Below are 18,309 nucleotides of genomic sequence, written 5' to 3'. Positions count from 1 at the left end.
ATATGTAACAGCCAGCCCGGCAGAGGCACTGCCCATGGAGTGGTACTGCAGCAGGGTCCCTGCTGGTTCAGGTGGGAACCCTTTGGATGCTGGATCCCAGAGAGGTCAGAGGGGCTGAGGAAGTTGAGGCAAGGGAGAGGAAACAGACTATTTACCACAGGTAGGGAGCTTTTTCACTATTTTAACAACCGGTACAACCATACCATTTTGTACTAGCTGAAAATCAGCCCTGCCTGTGACATAATCAGTGTCCCATAAACGGTAGCTATCATTATTATTATATTATTACTAAATGTTAGCTATATATAACTGGGATTTAATCCAGGCACTGTTAAGCTCCAGAACCCAGGCTGTTTTCACTGCACTGAGATCTCCTGGGCAAGGAACCAGCAGAAGGACTGTTCTCCCAAATAGAAACACCCAAGTCCTTATCCTCCAACGTCCAAATCTCTGAGGCAGCTCTGAGCAGAGGAAAATGCATCCAATGAAGCTGGTGACCTTGGGCAGGTCCCTGCTCCTCTTTAAGCTTCCGCAAAGATGGCGCGTGAACAAGAGAATCCCTAAGGCCCCTTTCGGGCCAGGACGGCATGTACCCCAGCCCACTCAGCAGGATAACAGGTGCCAAAGAAGTCACCATGAAGAGGGATGAAAGCCCACCCCCTGCCATGCAGGAGGAGCCTGAGTATAAATTCTGCTGGTGGAACTTTGTGTCTGAAAGGTGGATTATAGAAGTGCCATTTGGAAGATTGAATGGTCCATAAACATTTTCATATTTCATTAGCCGATTAATGGGCATCTCTCTCTTTTTGGCGAGTCTGCTGATTCTCAGCAGAAATTGCAGGGAGTAAATGGAGGCGTTGGGTGGAACCTTTCCGGGTCCCTGTCCTGTTATAGATTGCCCCAATTAATGCCCGTCCTGGGCTCCACTGAAAAGCCTTCTTCCTGTCCAGTTACTGTTAATAGATTTCTCATAAGTGGCTGGATTGTAAAAACCTCATAACTCAGTTTAATACCCCCAATAAAATTATCTCAAGACATCAGCCCTGAATCATCGGCAGTGCTGGGGATGAGGAGACCTGTCTCTCCTGTTTGCTGTTTATGCTCTTCCTCCACCTTTGCCCAGGGGAGCTGGGGACAGGAGAGGGCAAATGTGTTCCCTTTTAGGGTGCCTCCACCCACTTCCCAATCAGACCTGTTGCGGGCCTTTATTTAATCAGTAAACATTCCCAAGGAGTGTGGTAGAATAGATACCATTCGGGGGAATGCTTAACACCTGTAATCTTATTAGTCTTCATCACCGCCCTATGAAACATTATTATTATTCCCATTTCTCAGATGAGGAAACTGAGGCACAGGGAGGGGAGGTCATTTGCTTTGTCACCCAGCTAAGTGCAGGAAGCCAATCTCCTGATCCCATGGCTCACTAATGTTGTGATCAACCTGCATGGCTTGTTAATTTTACCCCTCTGGGTCTGTTTTTCCACCTGAGAAATCAGATCAAGTCCTACCTCGCACAGGTGTGGTGAAGATGAAACGTGAGCATGTTGGTAATGACCTACACACTCTGTAAGTGGCTGTCTCCTTCCCTTTCTGTCTCCATCACGTCCCCGCTGCCCTTGACATTTTATCTCAGACCCTGACCAGGGATCACCTACCATTGAGTATGGGGGAGGAGGGAGTAGAGCCCAGTAGTGATGTCACTGATATTCTTCTGTAAAGCATGACACAGAGCTCACAGTGGGGTCCAGTGGCTACTCTCTGGGGACTGCAGAGTCCAAACAGGGCTGGTCGGCCTGCAGAGGAGCTAAGAGCTCAGAGCTGCAGATTTGGGCTGGGTTGGGGCTACTCGCCCCACCTGCCTGGGTCCTGGCTCTGGAGTGGAGAGGAAGTGCCTGTGGTTCTACTCCAGGAGGATATTTCTCAAGAATCTCAGCTACGAGGCTGGAGGACGGTGCTCTTATTTACCGAGCGCCTACTATGTGCCAGATTGCAGGCCTCTGCAGAAATCTAATTTAATTTTGTGGCATACGTAAATGTCTCCCCATTTTCCAGGTGAACAGACCGAGATGGGCTTAGTTCTGTTGGATTCCAAAGCGCAGGTTGGTCCCTCTGCAGCCTTTGGAATCTGGTTAGTCCACTTACAACGTTTCTGGCTAAAGAAGCGGGAGAAAGGAAGATGGAGTGGGCTACAGGGCGTTCACTGGGCTTCACGGCTGGGGGAGAGGCCTGTACCACCCTGTACCTGCAGGCCGTGGTTATCGGCGGCCTTTTCAATCTGAGCCTCTATTTCATCATTTGGAAAAGGACTTCACGACACAAATCAGGAGAGGTGATGGGCCTTGTATTCAGGAATGGCCGGGTGCCGGCGTCAGCTTTGTCACCCACTTGTTGCCTGGCCCTGAGCAAGAAGCTACCCTTCTCTGAGCCTCAGCTTTCTCATCTATAAATGAGACTGATAATGCTTCCCCATAGAGTCCAAAGATTCATCAGATAATATGTGGGAGCTCCTGGCACATAGTAAGTGCTCAGTAAAGATGAGTTTTCTCTCCTTTTCTGGCACCTGGTCTCAGAAGAGATTGAGGGTCACCTAGTTCATCCCCCCATCTCCTGACACAAGAACCACAGGCTCAAATCCTGACCCACTGGAGACACAGGGGCCATCATGCAATATCTTCTTGTCTTTTAAACTCAGCTTGTTTCCTCCTCAGGCAGCCCTCCCAGATGCCTTCCCATTTGCCCTCCCGCCGCTCTGTACCCCTGTCCCATGCACACTCCCCTCTGCTCCACACTCCCCTGTATCACCTCTGTGTTGCAATCTGTCTCCTCAGTTGTCATGGGGCTCAGGGGCAGGGAGTAACTTTGATTTGTCTTTGTCTGAACTCCCCACGCCTGGCACACGCTAGCTGTCCTGACAATGCATGCAGAGAAAATACAGGGGGAGTGGGACAGGTGAGTGTGAGTGTGTGTGTGTGTGTGTGTGTGTGTGTGTGTGTGTGTGTTAGACAGTGAGCTCCCTGAGGATCAAGCATATGGCTGTTCGTTGCTCCCTGGTCCCCAGGATAGGCCACAGCACCAAACATTGAATACGTGAATAATGAAATATACAACTGTCATTAGAATTCTCCAACTGTCTGCTGGGATTTCTGGAGGATCCAGTCACTCTGTTAAATCCCAGGTGCACATGAGCTAGACTAGGAAGGTCAGTCACTGGGCACACTTCTAGACCCCCTACTGTTACCTCCTTGATAGCTCATAATGATCTTGTGACTCAGAGATTATCCTCTCCCCATTGTACAGATTGGCAAGCTGAGGCTCAGAGAGGGCCCATATCGTACCTAAAGCCACACAGCTAACAAGAGGCAGCCCAAGGCCTGTCTGGCTCCACATCCTGGGTTCTTTTCTCTGCATTGAGTGTAGACAGCCCCTGAGGGAATTCCCCCTCCCTAAGCCCCAGCCCTGGATCATAAACAACATGAAAAACACCACAGTGATGGCTTCTCATCCTGGGGGGCTGAAAAGTGGGATTTACGAGGCCATTAATTACTTCCTCCTAATTAAATCAAAATTAAATGTGAGCAGAGGTACGTTTTCCTTATTAAAGACAATTAAACGGACAGTGCGGCTACACAAATAAAACGAGTCCAGGATTTAAACGGAAAGCAAATCAAATAAAAAGCCTCCCCTGGAATGAGGGGTTTGTTCATGCCTGTGCTACTCGTAAACCAGGAGTTCATCAATTTTCTTTAAATATTAGCAACTTAATTAAATCTGCTCTCTTCCTCACCTTAATCCTGCCGTATATCTAAAATAGATCTCACCGCCCACAGGAGTTGGTCATAAGTGCTGACCCCATAATTCTCTCTTTAAAAAAAAAAAAAGAAATTAAAAATCCTACAAAATCCACATGCAGCCGACAGAAACCTCGGGGGAAATTACAGTTCGGAAAAGGGATTAGTCCAAGTACCCAGATTGTATGGAAATGTTGGTAGGTTGCTTTGAGGGTGGGTGTTGTGAGAAGGTGAGGGGAAGAGGTGAGCCAAGCTGCCGGGGGTGGGGAGTAGGGGGGGCAGGACAGCAGAGGGAGCTGTTGGTGTGGGGCCCTGGTGACAACCACGGGGGCCAGTGGTTCCTGCAGGTGCCGACAGGAGCCTGGCGGTGAGTGATGGAGGAGGCAGTTGCAAAATAGGTTACCGTTGGGTGCCCGGGGTTCACTCAGCTGATGGTGCCGTTGCTAAGCTACCTTTGGAATTTGGCAAGGACAGATGCTCCCTATGGCTCCCTGGGGCGGGGGACCGGGAAGCAGTGAATTAACTGAAACCGTGGAGAAGTCCTTTTTCCCTGAAGAGCGAGAGAGAGTGGTATGAGTGTGTGTGTGCATGCATGCACACAACCACTTGAACAAATGTGGGACTTGGCTGGAAAGGGGACAGGTGGTTTTTTAAAAGGCCGAGCTCATATTCCTAGAGCGAGGGGTGGGCTGGCAACCACGTCCCCCTACTTTGCGGTGAGAAACTAGGACATCAGGTTGCCCAGAAGGCTTTCGAGATTGGGGGCAGGGGTTCATAATATCTATGCATACTCTAGGTGGTAGAAATAACAGGTGAGACCCATCATAATAAAAGCTAATACTTACTGAGCACATACCAGGTGCTCTCCAGGTTCCTGACATATGCTAACTCATTGAATCCTCACCGCAACTCTTTGAGGAGGTGCCAGGTATAGCCTCACTCAGCAGATAAAGAAACTAAGGCACAGAGAGGTTAAATAATGTGCCACGGTCAGAGAGGGAATCAGCAGCAGAGCTGGGATTTGAGCCCTGGCAGTCTGGCTCTGGTTGGCCCCCCTGAACCACACACTACACCACCTTTCACAAGAAAGGGTGCTTTGGGCACATGTTTGCAAAGAGATGGAAACTTCTCTCTCCTTCCTGCATGGAGTGCTTTTCTGGAGGTGGCCTTGAGAGTAAGCAAGGAGGGGCTCTGGGTGAAGATGATGGAGGGGGAAGACAACGTAGACGTGACAGCAGTGGGGATGCTGCGAGAGGCTGGTGTGAGGAGAAGACCCCCGGGGCCGGGCACGATGTTTGGCTCATAGAAGATGCTTAATATAGGACGGTACTGTACAGCACAGGGAACTCTACTCAATAATCTGTAATGATCTATATGGGAAAAGAATCTAAAAAAGAGTGGATATATGTATATGTATAACTGACTCACTTTGCTGTACAGCTGTACAACATTGTAGATCAACTATACTCCAATAAAAATTTTTTAAAAAAATTGCACTGGGCCCAGACCCGGTGTCAGGAGAGCCTTGTCTCTTGGGGTTGGTTATACCACCGTGTTGGTCTCACCCCATCTCTGCTAATCAAAACTCTCTGGAAAGCTAACTGGCCTTGGCATGATGTTCTCTGCCTCTAGCCTCAGCTTCCCCATCTTACAAGGAAGGGACTTACTAGGGTCCCCCCATCGCCGACAGACTGTGATTCAAGGCAATAGGGGTGGCGTTTGACTCATGATGATAATGGCTAGGTGGATGCAGGTTGGAAGTGGTGAATCAGCGGCTGGTTTCTCTCATCTTTTCAGGAGGTGAGTGGCTGAGAGGCCTTCTCAGAGCCCCAGCTTCCAGGTAGACAACCGGGCTGAGGTGCCTGAGACCACTACAGCTGACATTCAGGGAGATGTGTCAGAGTCCTTCCCTGACTTTCTGGGGTTTCCTGGACCAAAGTCTCTCTCCCAGGCCTGGAGGTCTTGGAGATGTCTGGAGAATCAGAATACAGGTTCCAATCCTGGCTAAGCCACTTGCCCACTGTCTGCCTGCCCTCTCTGCGCCTCAAGTTCCTTGCCCACAAAAGGAAACGATTTCTACCTTGCAGTTTAAGGGTTAAGTGCTTCATGTGGGAATAATGAGAAAACAACAATAAACTAACAACCAGGCCACAGGCCGAACACTTTCTGTGCTCAGTTTTCTTCTTTAATCCTTTCAACAACCCTTGGAAGTGGGCTCCCCTAGCCCCACTTTTACAGACGAAGAGACTGAGGTCCAGAGAGGTGAAGTAACTTGTTTCAGGTAATATGGTTAATGGGTTGGTTGGCAGAGCCGGGCCTCGAGCTCAGGCGTGTTTGGCTCCAAAGTCTGCATCCCTAGCTACCTCACCATTAGCTATTGCCCAGCTGGCACTGGTTCCTCCTTCCCCCTCCCCTCACCCCATTCTACCAGCCCCACCATCTCACCGCCCTGGCTGGGAGTCAGGAGTCCTAGGCTCTGCCACTAGTTTGCTGGGTGACCTTGAGCAGAGACATGAACCTCTCTGTGCTCTGTCAAATCTTCACTTTGCTCTGTTGTGGGGATCAACTTCAGCCACATGTATGGAGGGGAGAGTAGTCAAGGACCAGGGATGACTGTACCTAGACCAGTGAGAATCTGGGTTTCCTGCAAGACAAACCCACAAGGTTTACATCAAACTTTCCTCTCCTCCTTGTCGAGGGTCCTGAGCCATGAGCCTTGAACTGAGCAGCTTGGTCAGCCTCCCAATTCTCAGACTCATTTAAGCACACAGGAAATTCCACAGTTGGTCCCCCCTCACCTCTGCTGACCAAAACTTCCTGGAAAGCTGACTGGCCTTGGCAGAAGCCAGAGAACTGTCCCTGGGCACCGCGCTGCTTTTCCTGCCCTATAAACACCCTCCACCTCAACATCTCAACTGCGGACAAGTCTCTGAAAAAGCCAGGTTCCGTCAGGCCTCTATGTCTTTTGATAGGCTATGCCCTCTTCCTCATCAGCCCAAACTCCTACTCATACATCAAAACCCAGCTCAGGCATTTAGAAAACACTTCCATGAAGCCAGCCAACACATACCATTTATTAAATGCCTACTCAGTGCCAGGTGCTGACCTGTGAGGCTTTTTATGTACCAGGGTGTCTTTGCCACTCTGGGGAGCCCCCACATGGCAAAGGCTGGATCTCACTTGTCTCTGCCTCTCCAGCATTGCACTCATGAGGGGCTCAGGGATTAAATGGATGAACAAAAGTCCTTCTCAGCTCCTTATACTCTTAGGGCACAGATCTTCTGCCACGTTAAGCAACATTTACTCAGAGAGTTTGAGAAAGCAGCTTTCATTCATTCATTCATTCATTCAATGAACAGTTTGTGAGCAATGTCTGTGCTAGGCACTAGGGATTTTATGGTGAGCAAAACACACAATCTAATAGAAAAGACATGCATTAATTGCATAATCAAACAAACACACGCATAATTAAGTGTTATGAAGGAAAGATACAAGGACCTAGGAGGGCACATAACAGGGAGGGATGGCCACATGCAGAGGGGTCTGTCCCAGCCTGGTGTGGTCAGGGGCAGCTTCTTTGAGGAAGTGGCGTTTGAGCAGAGGCCTGAGTGTGAGATAAAGTAAGCAGCAGAAGTAGTAGAACGGAGCAGGACAGAGCAGTTGAGGGAGGCAAACAATCTAGATAAGGGGGGACGGGGCTGGCAGGAGCCTGTGGGGGCATCGGAGGGGCCATCAGAAGGGTGTTGTGGTCGGAAACTCAGAGCGAGCGCGGCAGCAGATGAGGCTGGAGGAGGAGCCGGATCCTTGCAAGCAGTGGGAGGGAGTTTGGATTTGACCTCAAGTGCATGGGAAGCTACTGAAGAATTTTAAACACAGTGGGGACAGTTTGTGTGTGACATGATCAGATTTGCAAACTCGTTTCTCCATTCTAGATGCATCTAGCTACAAGACGGACTGGGTTTCCCTCCCTACTAGTACTCTCTGCTCTAAGATGCAGAAGGAAGAGGGACTAGAGAAGGATGTGGAGTAGGGATGGGAGCAGAGTGATGACCCTCTTGGCTGCTCCTGACCAGGGGCAGCTGGGAGGAGGCAGCGGGGACTGGGATTTGGGGGGGGGGAGGGGAACTGGGGGTCCCTTGCGCCTACCAGCGGGCGTCTCCAGGGTCCCAGGCGCGGGACAGCGGGTGCGGGGTGCCACTTTACCTTGCCCACGTACAGGGGCTCAGTGCCCGTGTACTCTTCCACCACGAAGAACTGGTTCCACACCCAGCCGCGCTTCACGCGGCCCGCGCCCGGCGCGCCGTTCTGCGCAGCCCCGGACGCCGAGGGCGCAGGCGTGCCCGCCGCCCACAGGGGTCCCGGCGGCGGCGGCGGCATCAACAGCAGCAACAGTAGCAGCATCGCGGGCGACAGCGCCGCTCCCACCCGGAGCCCCCGACCGTCGGGCCGCGGCCTCATGCTTGGCCTGCGAGGGGCCCTGGGCCCAGGAGCATGGACGGGAGGTACCAGGGCGTCGCCGCTTGGTGGCAGGACGGAGCGGCGCCGCGTCACATGGCGGCCTCAGCGCGGCCGCCGGGGCGCCGCCCCCGACGGGGCACCCGGACAGGCCCGCGGCCCTGAACGCCGCCCAGCCGTGGAGGCGCCCGGCTGGAGGGGGAGGGGGCGCGGCCGCACCCGGGGCATGGACGGCCCCCCGGGGTCCCCGCCCGCGCCCCCCTGGCGCCGCCGCGGCCGGATCACCAGGCAGCGCCTTGGCAGCTCCGGAGTCTGGGGTGCGCCATGGTCCCTGAGCGCAGGGGTCCTTCGGGGACGAGAGGCCTTCCGGGCCAGGAGCCTGCGAGAAAAACAAGAAAACATCAGAGGAGGCTGTCTGCGGGGACAGGGCAGGTTGGGTCTACCTTTTTGTCCTTTAGGTACTAATTAAACACCTACCATGTGCCTGGCACTGTGCAGCGTGGGGCAAACAAGACAGAGTGGTTCCGGCCTTCTTGGCCCACGCCGGCCTAGTAGCCCTGCCCCTCCCCCTCCCCCAGCCCTGGATGCTTCCTTTCCACTCCCACCGCACACCTCTCCTCTCCCCCGCTCTCCCAGCACGCCCCCTTTCCTCACAGTCCCCGCATCTAGCCCTTTCTTGGTGGTTCTGGGCCAGCCCGGGTGCCCACAGGGGCAGGGACCTTATGAGCTGCTTTCCCTGCCCCCTGGCTGACAACCTCTCCAGCCCAGCCCACCCCATAGAAAACCCCCATCCTAGAGAGGAAGTTGCCCCTTCCAGAAGGGGTGTTCAAGAGCTCCCAGGACCCAGGCCTCCTGGGGGCATAGAGTCCAGCACGCAGCCCGCCACCCACCACTCCTGCCTCCCCACAGCAGCACAGAGAGGTCATTCCATCCAAACCAGGGGCCCAGGGAAGGCCCGCTGACCTCATGTGAGTCCCTCCACGCTCCCTTTCACGGGTGGGGCACCTGAGTCCCAGAGGGCCTTGCTTGGAGGTTCCCTCTGTGGCTTTGGGCAGGGTCACATCCCCCCTGAGCTTGCCTTTGGGTGTCTCCACACTCCCCAGAAAAACCTTCCTTTCCCAAAGTCTGAAAGACACTTCCCCTTCCTGGACCAGCACTGCCTCCCCAGATCAATCCATCTCTCCTTCCCTCCCTCCATCAGATTCTGCTTTCAGCAAGAAAGGATCTGAGGGACTAACTCCTACTCAAGCCATAATGATGAATAATGGCTTAATGTGGGTGTTTACAGGGGACAGCAATGCTGCTTTCATGGAGGAGTTTCAGGCACTGAGAAGCATTAGCGGAGGTGAGGGGCTCAGTCCCCACTTTTCCTCTCCCCAAGCCCAGTTCATTTCAACAACTCCATTCCGCTGAGCTTTGACTCTGTGCCAGGTTTGGGCTGGATGCTAAGAAAAAGATTAAACATATATACACTACCAGATGTAAAATAGATAGCTAGTGGGAAGCAACCGCATAGCACAGGGAGATCAGCTCTGTGCTTTGTGACCACCTAGAGGGGTGGGATAGGGAGGGTGGGAGGGAGGGAGATGCAAGAGGGAAGAGATACGGGAACATATGTATATGTATAACTGATTCACTTTGTTATAAAGCAGAAACTAACACACCTTTGTAAAGCAATTATACTCCAATAAAGATGTAAAAAAGATTAAATAAGCTCACAGTTTAGTGGGATGAGAGACAAGACCCCCAGTAACGACCTAAATGCCAGGTTGTTTGTGATCAGAGCTGTAAAAGGGTGTGCAACCTGACACCTGTGGGCCTCAGGGAAGGGAGTGGGCACAGCTGTCTGGAAGTGGCAGGTGGGTGGGAGGGCATCAGGGCTGCTTCTTGGAGGAGGGGGCATCTGATTGGTGGGAAGAAAGGGATGGGCATTCTGACAGAGGAGTATGCAGCCAGGCTAAGGGTGATCTGGCTAGTTTGGGGAATCAGGTTGGAAACATGAGGTGTGTGGCTAAGCAGAGAATCTGTGAGGGTCTGACCTGGCCCCAGCCAGGTCCTCCTGTGTACAAAGGAAGTGGCTGGACTCTTTGGGGCAGAAGACATGCTGATCACTTCCTGTGACCCAGAACCACAGCAGGTAATTCTTCTACCTTTAACTCAGTAACTCACAGGAGTCACAACAACTGTGAAAGTTGGTGTCTTATACCCATTTTGCAGATACTCGACTCCCCAGTGCTCTTTCCCACTATCAGCTCCAGAATTTCTTTATGGAAGGGGTTCCAGGGTAGGGAGTCATCTGTTGGGAGGTGCGGGTGATGGTGCATTTCAGGGCAATGAGAATAAGAAAACATCAACGGTCCATAGGGAAGAGCAGAGGGGAGGAGTCCTGAGCCAGCCCTCTTTCCCTGTAGGACCCACCCTGAATTAATGGACATCAAGAAGGCCCACGACCCTGCTGTGAGCATCCGCAGCTCCCCTGTCCCACCCCCTCCTCGCCCACTCCATGGGGTCTAGGGATGAAGGCACCGCCCAGGGATGTTGGTGGACCTCCCCCCACCTAAGTGGCCCCCTCTCCGCAATCCCTGAGCTGTGCTGCCGCCTCTGGGGATCCAGCGTTGATTCCCCACGTTACGGCCTGGGCTGGTTGTAACGAGGCTGGAGTCATGGGTGAGAAGGAGGCGCCGCTCCGAAGCCTTCATTTCCTGGAGCTTATGACTTCCATGCGCGCTGCAGGAACTGGTCCCCAGGCTCCATCAGGCAGTTTCAGGGCCCATCACAGCCTTGCAGGGACGCAGAAGGGAGGGGCTGGTGGGAGGGAGGGTTTGGGGGAGGCTGGGGCCATCTCTGGGGAGGCCTGGCGCAGGAAGTGGGAACAAGGGGAGATCCCCCAATGTTTGCAGGCACCCTGTTGTGGCTCTTTCTCCCTCCCTCTCTCTCTCCTTTCCTTGATTTCTTTCTTTATAACACCTTTTACAAGAGGGGGACATACTAAGATTCAATCATTCATTCATTCATCATACATCAGCATCTACTACAACTAGGGAGACAGAAATGCATTTCATTTACTCATTCAACACACTTGAAAAACAGTTTCTCTGTGTAAGACAGCAAGATGCACTCAGCTGCTCAGCTATACGACAGGAGAGAGATGCATTTCTTCTGGTTATTCATTTACTCTTTCTACAAATATTTACTCATGCCTCCCTGATGCCAGCCCCTGTGCACTGGAGACAAAGCAATAAAAAAGTCCCAGCTCTCATGGAGCTGACCTTCTGGTAACAAAGGAATGAAATCTACACTATAATTTCGGGGATTGATAAGAAGGAATATAAAGCAGGAAAGAGGGAGGAAGAGGATGATGGAAGGACTGGGGTGTGTGTTATTATAGACAGGGTGTCAGGGAGGATCTCTCAGAGGAAGTGACATTTGGCTGATCTGGAAGAATGAGAAGGAGCAGGGTACAGCAAGGTTCGATGCAGAGGGAACAGCATGTACAAAGGTCCAGAGGCTGGAACACGCTGAGGAACAGTAAGGAGGCCACTGTAGCTGGTACAGAGCAAGGGGGTGGTTGAAGATGCATCAGGAGAGGGCGGGTACAAGGCAGACTGGAGGAAGGAAAGCAGTGTCCATTTTATTCTGAGTGTGCAGAGAAATATTAGGAGGGACTTTATACAATAAAAACCATGGGAGACTGAAATGGCACATGGCCGTAATCACGAATTTCATGATGCGAGTCCTTCACCTTTGGAGGGCTAGGCATAGTGGGTTGCAGAGTAGGGACAGCATCACAGAGGAGGTGGCACTTGGAGTTAAAGCACAGGAGGGATTTGGATATGTGGAATTTAGGGTGTTGGGGAGCAGAGGGAGTGCTCTGTGGAAGGGCTACAAAGGTCTGAGGTCAAATCCCACTTTAGAAAGGGGCAGAGTCCAAGAGTGTTGTCCAAAGTTGCATAGGATACTTGGTGATGGAGCAGGGCCTCGAACCCAGGACTTGGATTCCCCTTGGAGGAGGGCACCTTTGAGGGGATGGGAAAAGACGCCCCTCTGGGTGGATGCAGCCCAGTGCCAGGAGGCACGCTTGGCAAGACAAGGGTGGCTGCATCTCCGTGCCCACCTACCCCCTTGTACAGGGCGCATCCTGTGCTGTCATTTGAGGGACGAGGCCCTCACAGCCCCATCCCTCCCTCCCTTCCTTTCTCTCCTGCTCCAGCTGCTTTTCCCAAGTGGGTGTCAACTACAGGACCCTGTCTTGGCATTCCAGGTCCTTCAGCGGAGGCAGCTCTGGCGCCTTGGAGCTGCGTTTGGCTCTGCTGGGCCTCCCTGTGAGATCTTGGGCATGTTGGTGGACTTCTCTGGGCCACACGTCTCAGCCTACTGAACAGTTGTTTAATCCCAAATGGAATGAAAAGCCGAGCCCCAACCTTGCTCAGTAAATGTTGGCTTTGCCCTGTCTGCTCTTCAGCCTCACCTCCTATAATCCATGTGCCCTCGGGCCCACGTAAGTGCGTGTGGTTCCTACGTGCGTGTGGGCACAGGTCTGCAATCGTGGATGCCAGTGCATGTGTGTATCTGGTGCCCATTCCTTCATTCCACAGATATTTGTGTTTCCACTCTGTTCTGTTCTCAGCACAATGAAAAGAAACAGAGTCCTTGCCCTTGCATGTCTAGTGGGTTCGGACGATAAACAAACAAATAACATGTCAGATGATGGTAAGTGCTATGGAGAAAAACAAAGCAGGGTAAGGGGCACAGGAAGTGCTGGATGGGGATTTTCTCTCTCCCTCTTTCTCTCTCAATCATGTATTATAAATGATCATTTATACAAGGTGGTCAGGGAAGGCCCAGCAGTGAAAATGACATTTGAACAGAGATCTGAAGTGAGGGAAGGAGAGAGCTGTGCACATAGTTGGAAGAAGAGCATTCCAGGCTGAGGGAACAGCAAGTGCAAAGGCCCTGAGGTCAGTGCATATTTGGTGTGCAGGAGAAAAGCAAGGAGCCCAGTGTTGCTGAAATGGAGTGAGTGCAGGGGGGAAGCAGGAGATGAAGCCAGAGAGATGTGGAGCTGGGCATCAGACCCTGCAGGGTCTCCTTTGGGTTTTTCTGAGTGAGATGGGACCCATTGGAGGGTTTGAGCAGAGGAATGACATGATCTGATTTATGTCTTAAAAGATCACTCTGGTTGTTTGGCTTCTGTATTCAAAATAGAGAGAAGATGGGGCTGGGAGGGGGCAAGGGAGCTATTTCAGTAATCCAGACAAAGAGTAAAGGTGGCTTGGACCAAGTGGGAGCAGTGGAGGTGCTGAGAATAAGGCTGTATCACAAGATATGTTGATGGGTCAGAAATGGGGTGTGAGGGAAAGAGAGGAACCGAGCATGACCACATCTGCAGCCTAGGCGACGGAAGTGATGGGGTGTCCTTTCACGGAGCTGCAGACAAGCATGGGCAGAGCAGATTTGGGAGACAATCAGGGACTCATTTGGACATATTACAATCAAGTCTTGGATGTGCTACATCCAATGCCTATTAGACATCCAGCAGAGACGTTGAGCAGGCAACTGTACTTAACAGTCAGGAGCTCAGGGGCGAGGTCCCGGCTGCAGATACCAGTGAGGGAATTTGGATGATATTTAGAGCTGAGACTGAGTGAGCTTATGAAGGAGTGAGCGTAGATGGGGAAGAGGTCCTGCACCTCAGCACATAGAGATCAGGGAGATGAGGAGGAAATAGCGAAGGAGGTTGAGAAAGAGGGGAGAGAGGGGGAGGGGAGGGGAGGAGAGAGGAGGTACCTTGGAAGCCCATAGAAGAAAGAAGGAGGCATTAACTGGTGACTGTCCACCTTTGCTTGTGTCAGTTCCACTTTACATCTGTTGTCCTGGCATAACTATGAATAGCGTCATACCCTCCTTTACTCTCAGATTGGATGATAAATTATATGGTCATCCTACTGATAGGTCAAGTCAGATGCGGACTTTGAATTGACCATTGGATTTAGCAACACGGAGGTCATTAGTGGCCTTGATAAAAGCTATTTTGGTTGAGTGGTGGGTGTGCAGGCGTGACTGGAGTGGATTCAGGAGAGACTGGGAAGAGAATAGGTGGAGACACGTGTGAGTGGGCCGCAGCCTCTCTAGGGATTTTTGGAGGTTCGTTTTGCCTGCTCCCCCAGCTCCCGCCCCTACCCCAGCAGTCTGGCTGGGTTTTATGGTGTGTAAAGAGAGCGATGGGAAATATAAAAGATGGGCTGGCTGCTAAAGGCTAATTCATTCCCCCATTCTTCTTTCTTGTTTCAGTTTTCTTTTGATAGCCACTTTCCCACAGCTTGACCATGTGTACAGCCCCTCCACTCTGAACAGTGATTAGTCTAAGCCAATAAGAGCCATGCCCCCATCCCCACCAGTGATTGGTCTAGAAAGTATCATGTGACATAATTCTGGCCAGTGAAATATAACTCCTGAAGAGCGTCTGGATACATATTTTTTACTCTTTAAAAAGAGATGCCTTGAGGAGAAATTTTTTATTTTCTGCATGTGTGAGAAGGTGATGGCCAGAGCAATAGCAGCCATTTTGGGACAATGAGGGGAGCTACTCCAAGAGGCCAAAGGGACCTACTAAGAAATGATGGAACAATCTGTATCCTTGATGATATTGTTGAACCACCAAAGTTATCCATTCTGGGCTTGGATGATCCAGTTCCAGCCCCACTTCCTCCACACTCTCATTCTCTCTCTCCTCTGAACCCCCTCAGACCTCTAAGCTGGGTCTTCCTCTGGGGTTTGGTGTCAGCAGTGATGGCAAGATTCTGGAGGACAGAGATCATGCCTGTTCCTTCTTCCATCCCTCCCTGCTCCTTCCCACACACACCTGGCAGAGCCAAACAGGGAGCTGGGGTCTGGGAGGGACTAAGGAGAATTTTGCCTCAGATAGATTTGGGGAGCTGCTTGGGCAACATGCCTTTCCTTCTCACTGAGGAGCTGCTAGACTTGCTGATTTGCTGCGGGCATCACTGCCACTGCCTACATTGTATACTATCAGAATCTGGGCTGGGTGACCAGCATGTCCTTTCTTGATTTCTCAGTGCCCTAGTACCATTGCTGCCAAGACTGTATCACTGCAAGCTCAGTGGCTCCAGGCCTTCCTTTGTCATCTGGCTGTCTCCCTGGGGTCAGAGGAAGGAATTCTTATCCTACCCATCCCACATTTGTTTCCCAGACTCTCACTCTGCCAAGACCAAGAAGAGGGGCTGGGTTCAGTGACCCCACAGGCAGGACAAAGGGGAGACTTCATGGTGCAGCCTGGGGCTCCTCACCCCTGCCTCCTCCCCCAGATTCCTGATAATCTTCTTAGCCCCTATCTCTGGGGCAGAATTTAACATTCAGGGGACCTAAAGCCATGAGGTCCAAAGTCAGACCAGGGTTTGAGTCCCAATTCCATTGTTTTACTGTATGTATGATCTTGGTAATTTTCTCCATTTCTCTGAGTCTCAGTTTTCTTATCAGAAAAATGGGGATAACAGTGCTTACCTTCTAGACCTAGTGTGAGGAATAAATGAGATGATGCATGTGAAGGGATCCACAGTGTTCGGCAATAAATTTTAGCTAGTATACTGATAATGGCTACTGTTATTATTATTATTTCTGGTCACTTGAAAAATACTACTGGACTCATTATGTACAAAGTATCCTGACCAGGTAAAAGGGGTTCATAATTATCTGTCCACTCAGTCACTCATTTATTCACTCATGCATTTATTTAACAACTGTGGATTTCCCTGGTGGTCCAGTGGTTAAGATTCCGCGCTTCCAATACAGGGGTCTCGGGTTTGATCCCTGGTCAGGGACCTAAGATCCCACATGCCACACGGTGTGGCCAAAAAATAAACAAATAAATAAATATTTAACAACTGCTATGAGCCCATGAGTGCACCTTGTTCCAAGAAGAGTGAAGACTTGTACCGGGTCAGGGTATTTCCTCTGGCTCCAGGGCTAGGCTGGTGCCTGGGGGATGCAGGAAGAGGCAGCTCATTCATTTGCTCATTCATTCATTCACTCCCTCCATTCTGCACACTGGTTTGGCGTGTATATGTCCTTTCTCCGTGCCCACCTGGCTCCCAGGTCTGCCAGTGGGAACTGTGTCTGGCAGCCTGGCTCCTGTCTGCCCTGCCCGAGTCCCAAGGGCACCATGCCGGCTGGATCCTGAGCCCAGATCTCTCTGTGCTTGGCCGCTGCCTTCTCCCTGGGGGGAAATCATCTCTAACAGCTCAGTGCTCTCCCTCCAGGCCAGAATGGACCCCGGAGTAATGCAGGCGCCGTTGAGGTGTGGAAGGGTGCTGGGCAGGGTCACCTGTCCCTGCTCACCTCTCATTGCTCCCCCGCCCCCTGCTCCAAGGAAGGCACGGTGAAACCATAAACAAGAGAGCAGACCAGTTACGGCCTTGGCCTGCCTTGACACCCATGAGCACGTGTGTGTCTGAGCACGTGTGTGCGCTTGCATCAGTCATGGTGTGTGCAGGGGAAGCACGCGTGTGCACTGTATCCCAGCACCTAGAACAACTTCCTGCATGTGGTAGGCGCTCAGTAAGTGGGGAGCGAGTGACTGGATGGGGGCCTGCTCTGTGTGGGCCGAGTCCGTGGGCTGTCCCTGGGGTCTTGGGGGTGATGCATGCGTCCTATAAGCTCAGCGTTATATTGCTAGGTGGGGTGGCGACTGCCTCTCTGGGTGTTTTTGTGGGGGGTCAGGATATGCCAAAGCTTCTGGGCTTGGTAGCTGGACCATTATCCAGGGTGGCAAAGGTGGAAGGTCAGGGGAGAGGGACGAGCAGAGCTGGGGCCATATGTACCCCACATACAGGGTCACCCCATCTGCAAAGGCTGGTCCAAGGGCCCCCAGTCTTGCCCCCAGTCTATGCTGGGCATGCTGCCAGATGCACCTTCATGAAGCTCAGCTCAGTCTGGAAGGTTCTTTTCAAAATTTTCCCCAGCTCCCTTTCACCTTCAAGATAAAGTCCAGACTTGGGCCTGGCATTCGTTAGTTACCATTCAGAGTAATAAAGAATTTTTCCTGTTCAATGACTCCACACAGACATAGTCCTTTGAGGTGGGGACTGTTATTTGCCCTCATTTTTCAGATGAGGAAACTGAGGCACAAAGAGTTCATGAAACTTGCCCAAGATACAACCGGGAGGATGTGGAGCTGGGATTTGAACTCTGGGCTGTTGGCTCCAAAGCCTGCACACGTGGCCACTCAAGGCCCTGTGAGATCTGGACGCCCCACTCTACGTTATTGTCACTGCATCTTTTCATGTACTCATCTCTCTGGGCAGGTGGCACCAGCCACTGTTGACTACTTTTGTGCCTCTAGGCCTTTGCTCCTGCTGTTCCCTCTGCCAGGAATACCCTTCTCCCATGTTGCCCCACATCCAACACTGACCCACCTCTCAGGGCCCATGCCCTCTTCTCCAGGCAGCCTGTCTGCCTCCCCCAATTCACCCACCCCCGACCCCAGTGAGCTCACTTGTCTGAGTGCTGGCTCAGAACCACACTCTCTCGTCTCAGTCTCAGCATCCTGCCAGCTGGCCGTGGGCACCTCCCTCACTGCTCTCTGCCCTTCACCTCACACCTCTGTACCATGCTCAGAGTGGGTGCTACTGAATGTGTGAATGAACAGATGAAAGAATGCATGGCTGGATGGATGGAAGGCCAGGTGGTGGGGTTGCCTGGTTACGGCCACACCATCTCCCCTGAGACTGCCCTTCTATGGCATCGTTTCCTTCTGTTTGTTCCATTCATTGATTCATTAAATATTTACTGAGCACCTACTCTATGCCGGACACTGTGCTGGAGGCTGAGGATGTAGCAGTGGACAAATCGAAGTCCCTGCCCCCATGGCCTTCTGTTCCGTGTGTGTGTGTGTGTGTGTGTGTGTGTGTGTGTAAGGAGGAGATATTCATCAATCCAATCATCTCACAAGTAAATGTACAATTACCAACGGGGTCAGATTCCACAGAGGGAAAGTACAGGGGACTCCCACATTTAACAGGGGCACAACCTCATTAAGGATGGGTGGGGC

At 51.9% G+C, this 18,309-nt stretch overlaps 1 protein-coding gene across 3 annotated transcripts in view; it reads right to left on the bottom strand.

The window, feature by feature from the left end:
• The window catches only part of CDH22 (cadherin 22), a 123,660-nt gene that overhangs the window by 62,396 nt on the left and 42,955 nt on the right, over positions 1-18,309 (bottom strand). For 2 of the 3 annotated variants that reach the window (XM_082359461.1, XM_082359462.1), the window contains exon 2: positions 7,992-8,622. In XM_082359461.1, coding sequence (XP_082215587.1) covers positions 7,992-8,246 — 255 coding nt within the window. In that variant the 5' untranslated portion in view covers positions 8,247-8,622. Of the gene's footprint in view, positions 1-7,991; positions 8,623-18,309 lie in introns of those variants that run through there. The other variant, XM_082359463.1, reaches the window with a different exon arrangement.

This window comes from Balaenoptera borealis (genome assembly GCF_965194805.1).
Source record: "Balaenoptera borealis genome assembly, chromosome: 16".
Taxonomy (NCBI): domain Eukaryota; kingdom Metazoa; phylum Chordata; class Mammalia; order Artiodactyla; family Balaenopteridae; genus Balaenoptera; species Balaenoptera borealis.
The sequence above is the reverse complement of the archived record's forward strand: the minus strand, read 5'-3'. Positions and strand labels throughout refer to the sequence as shown.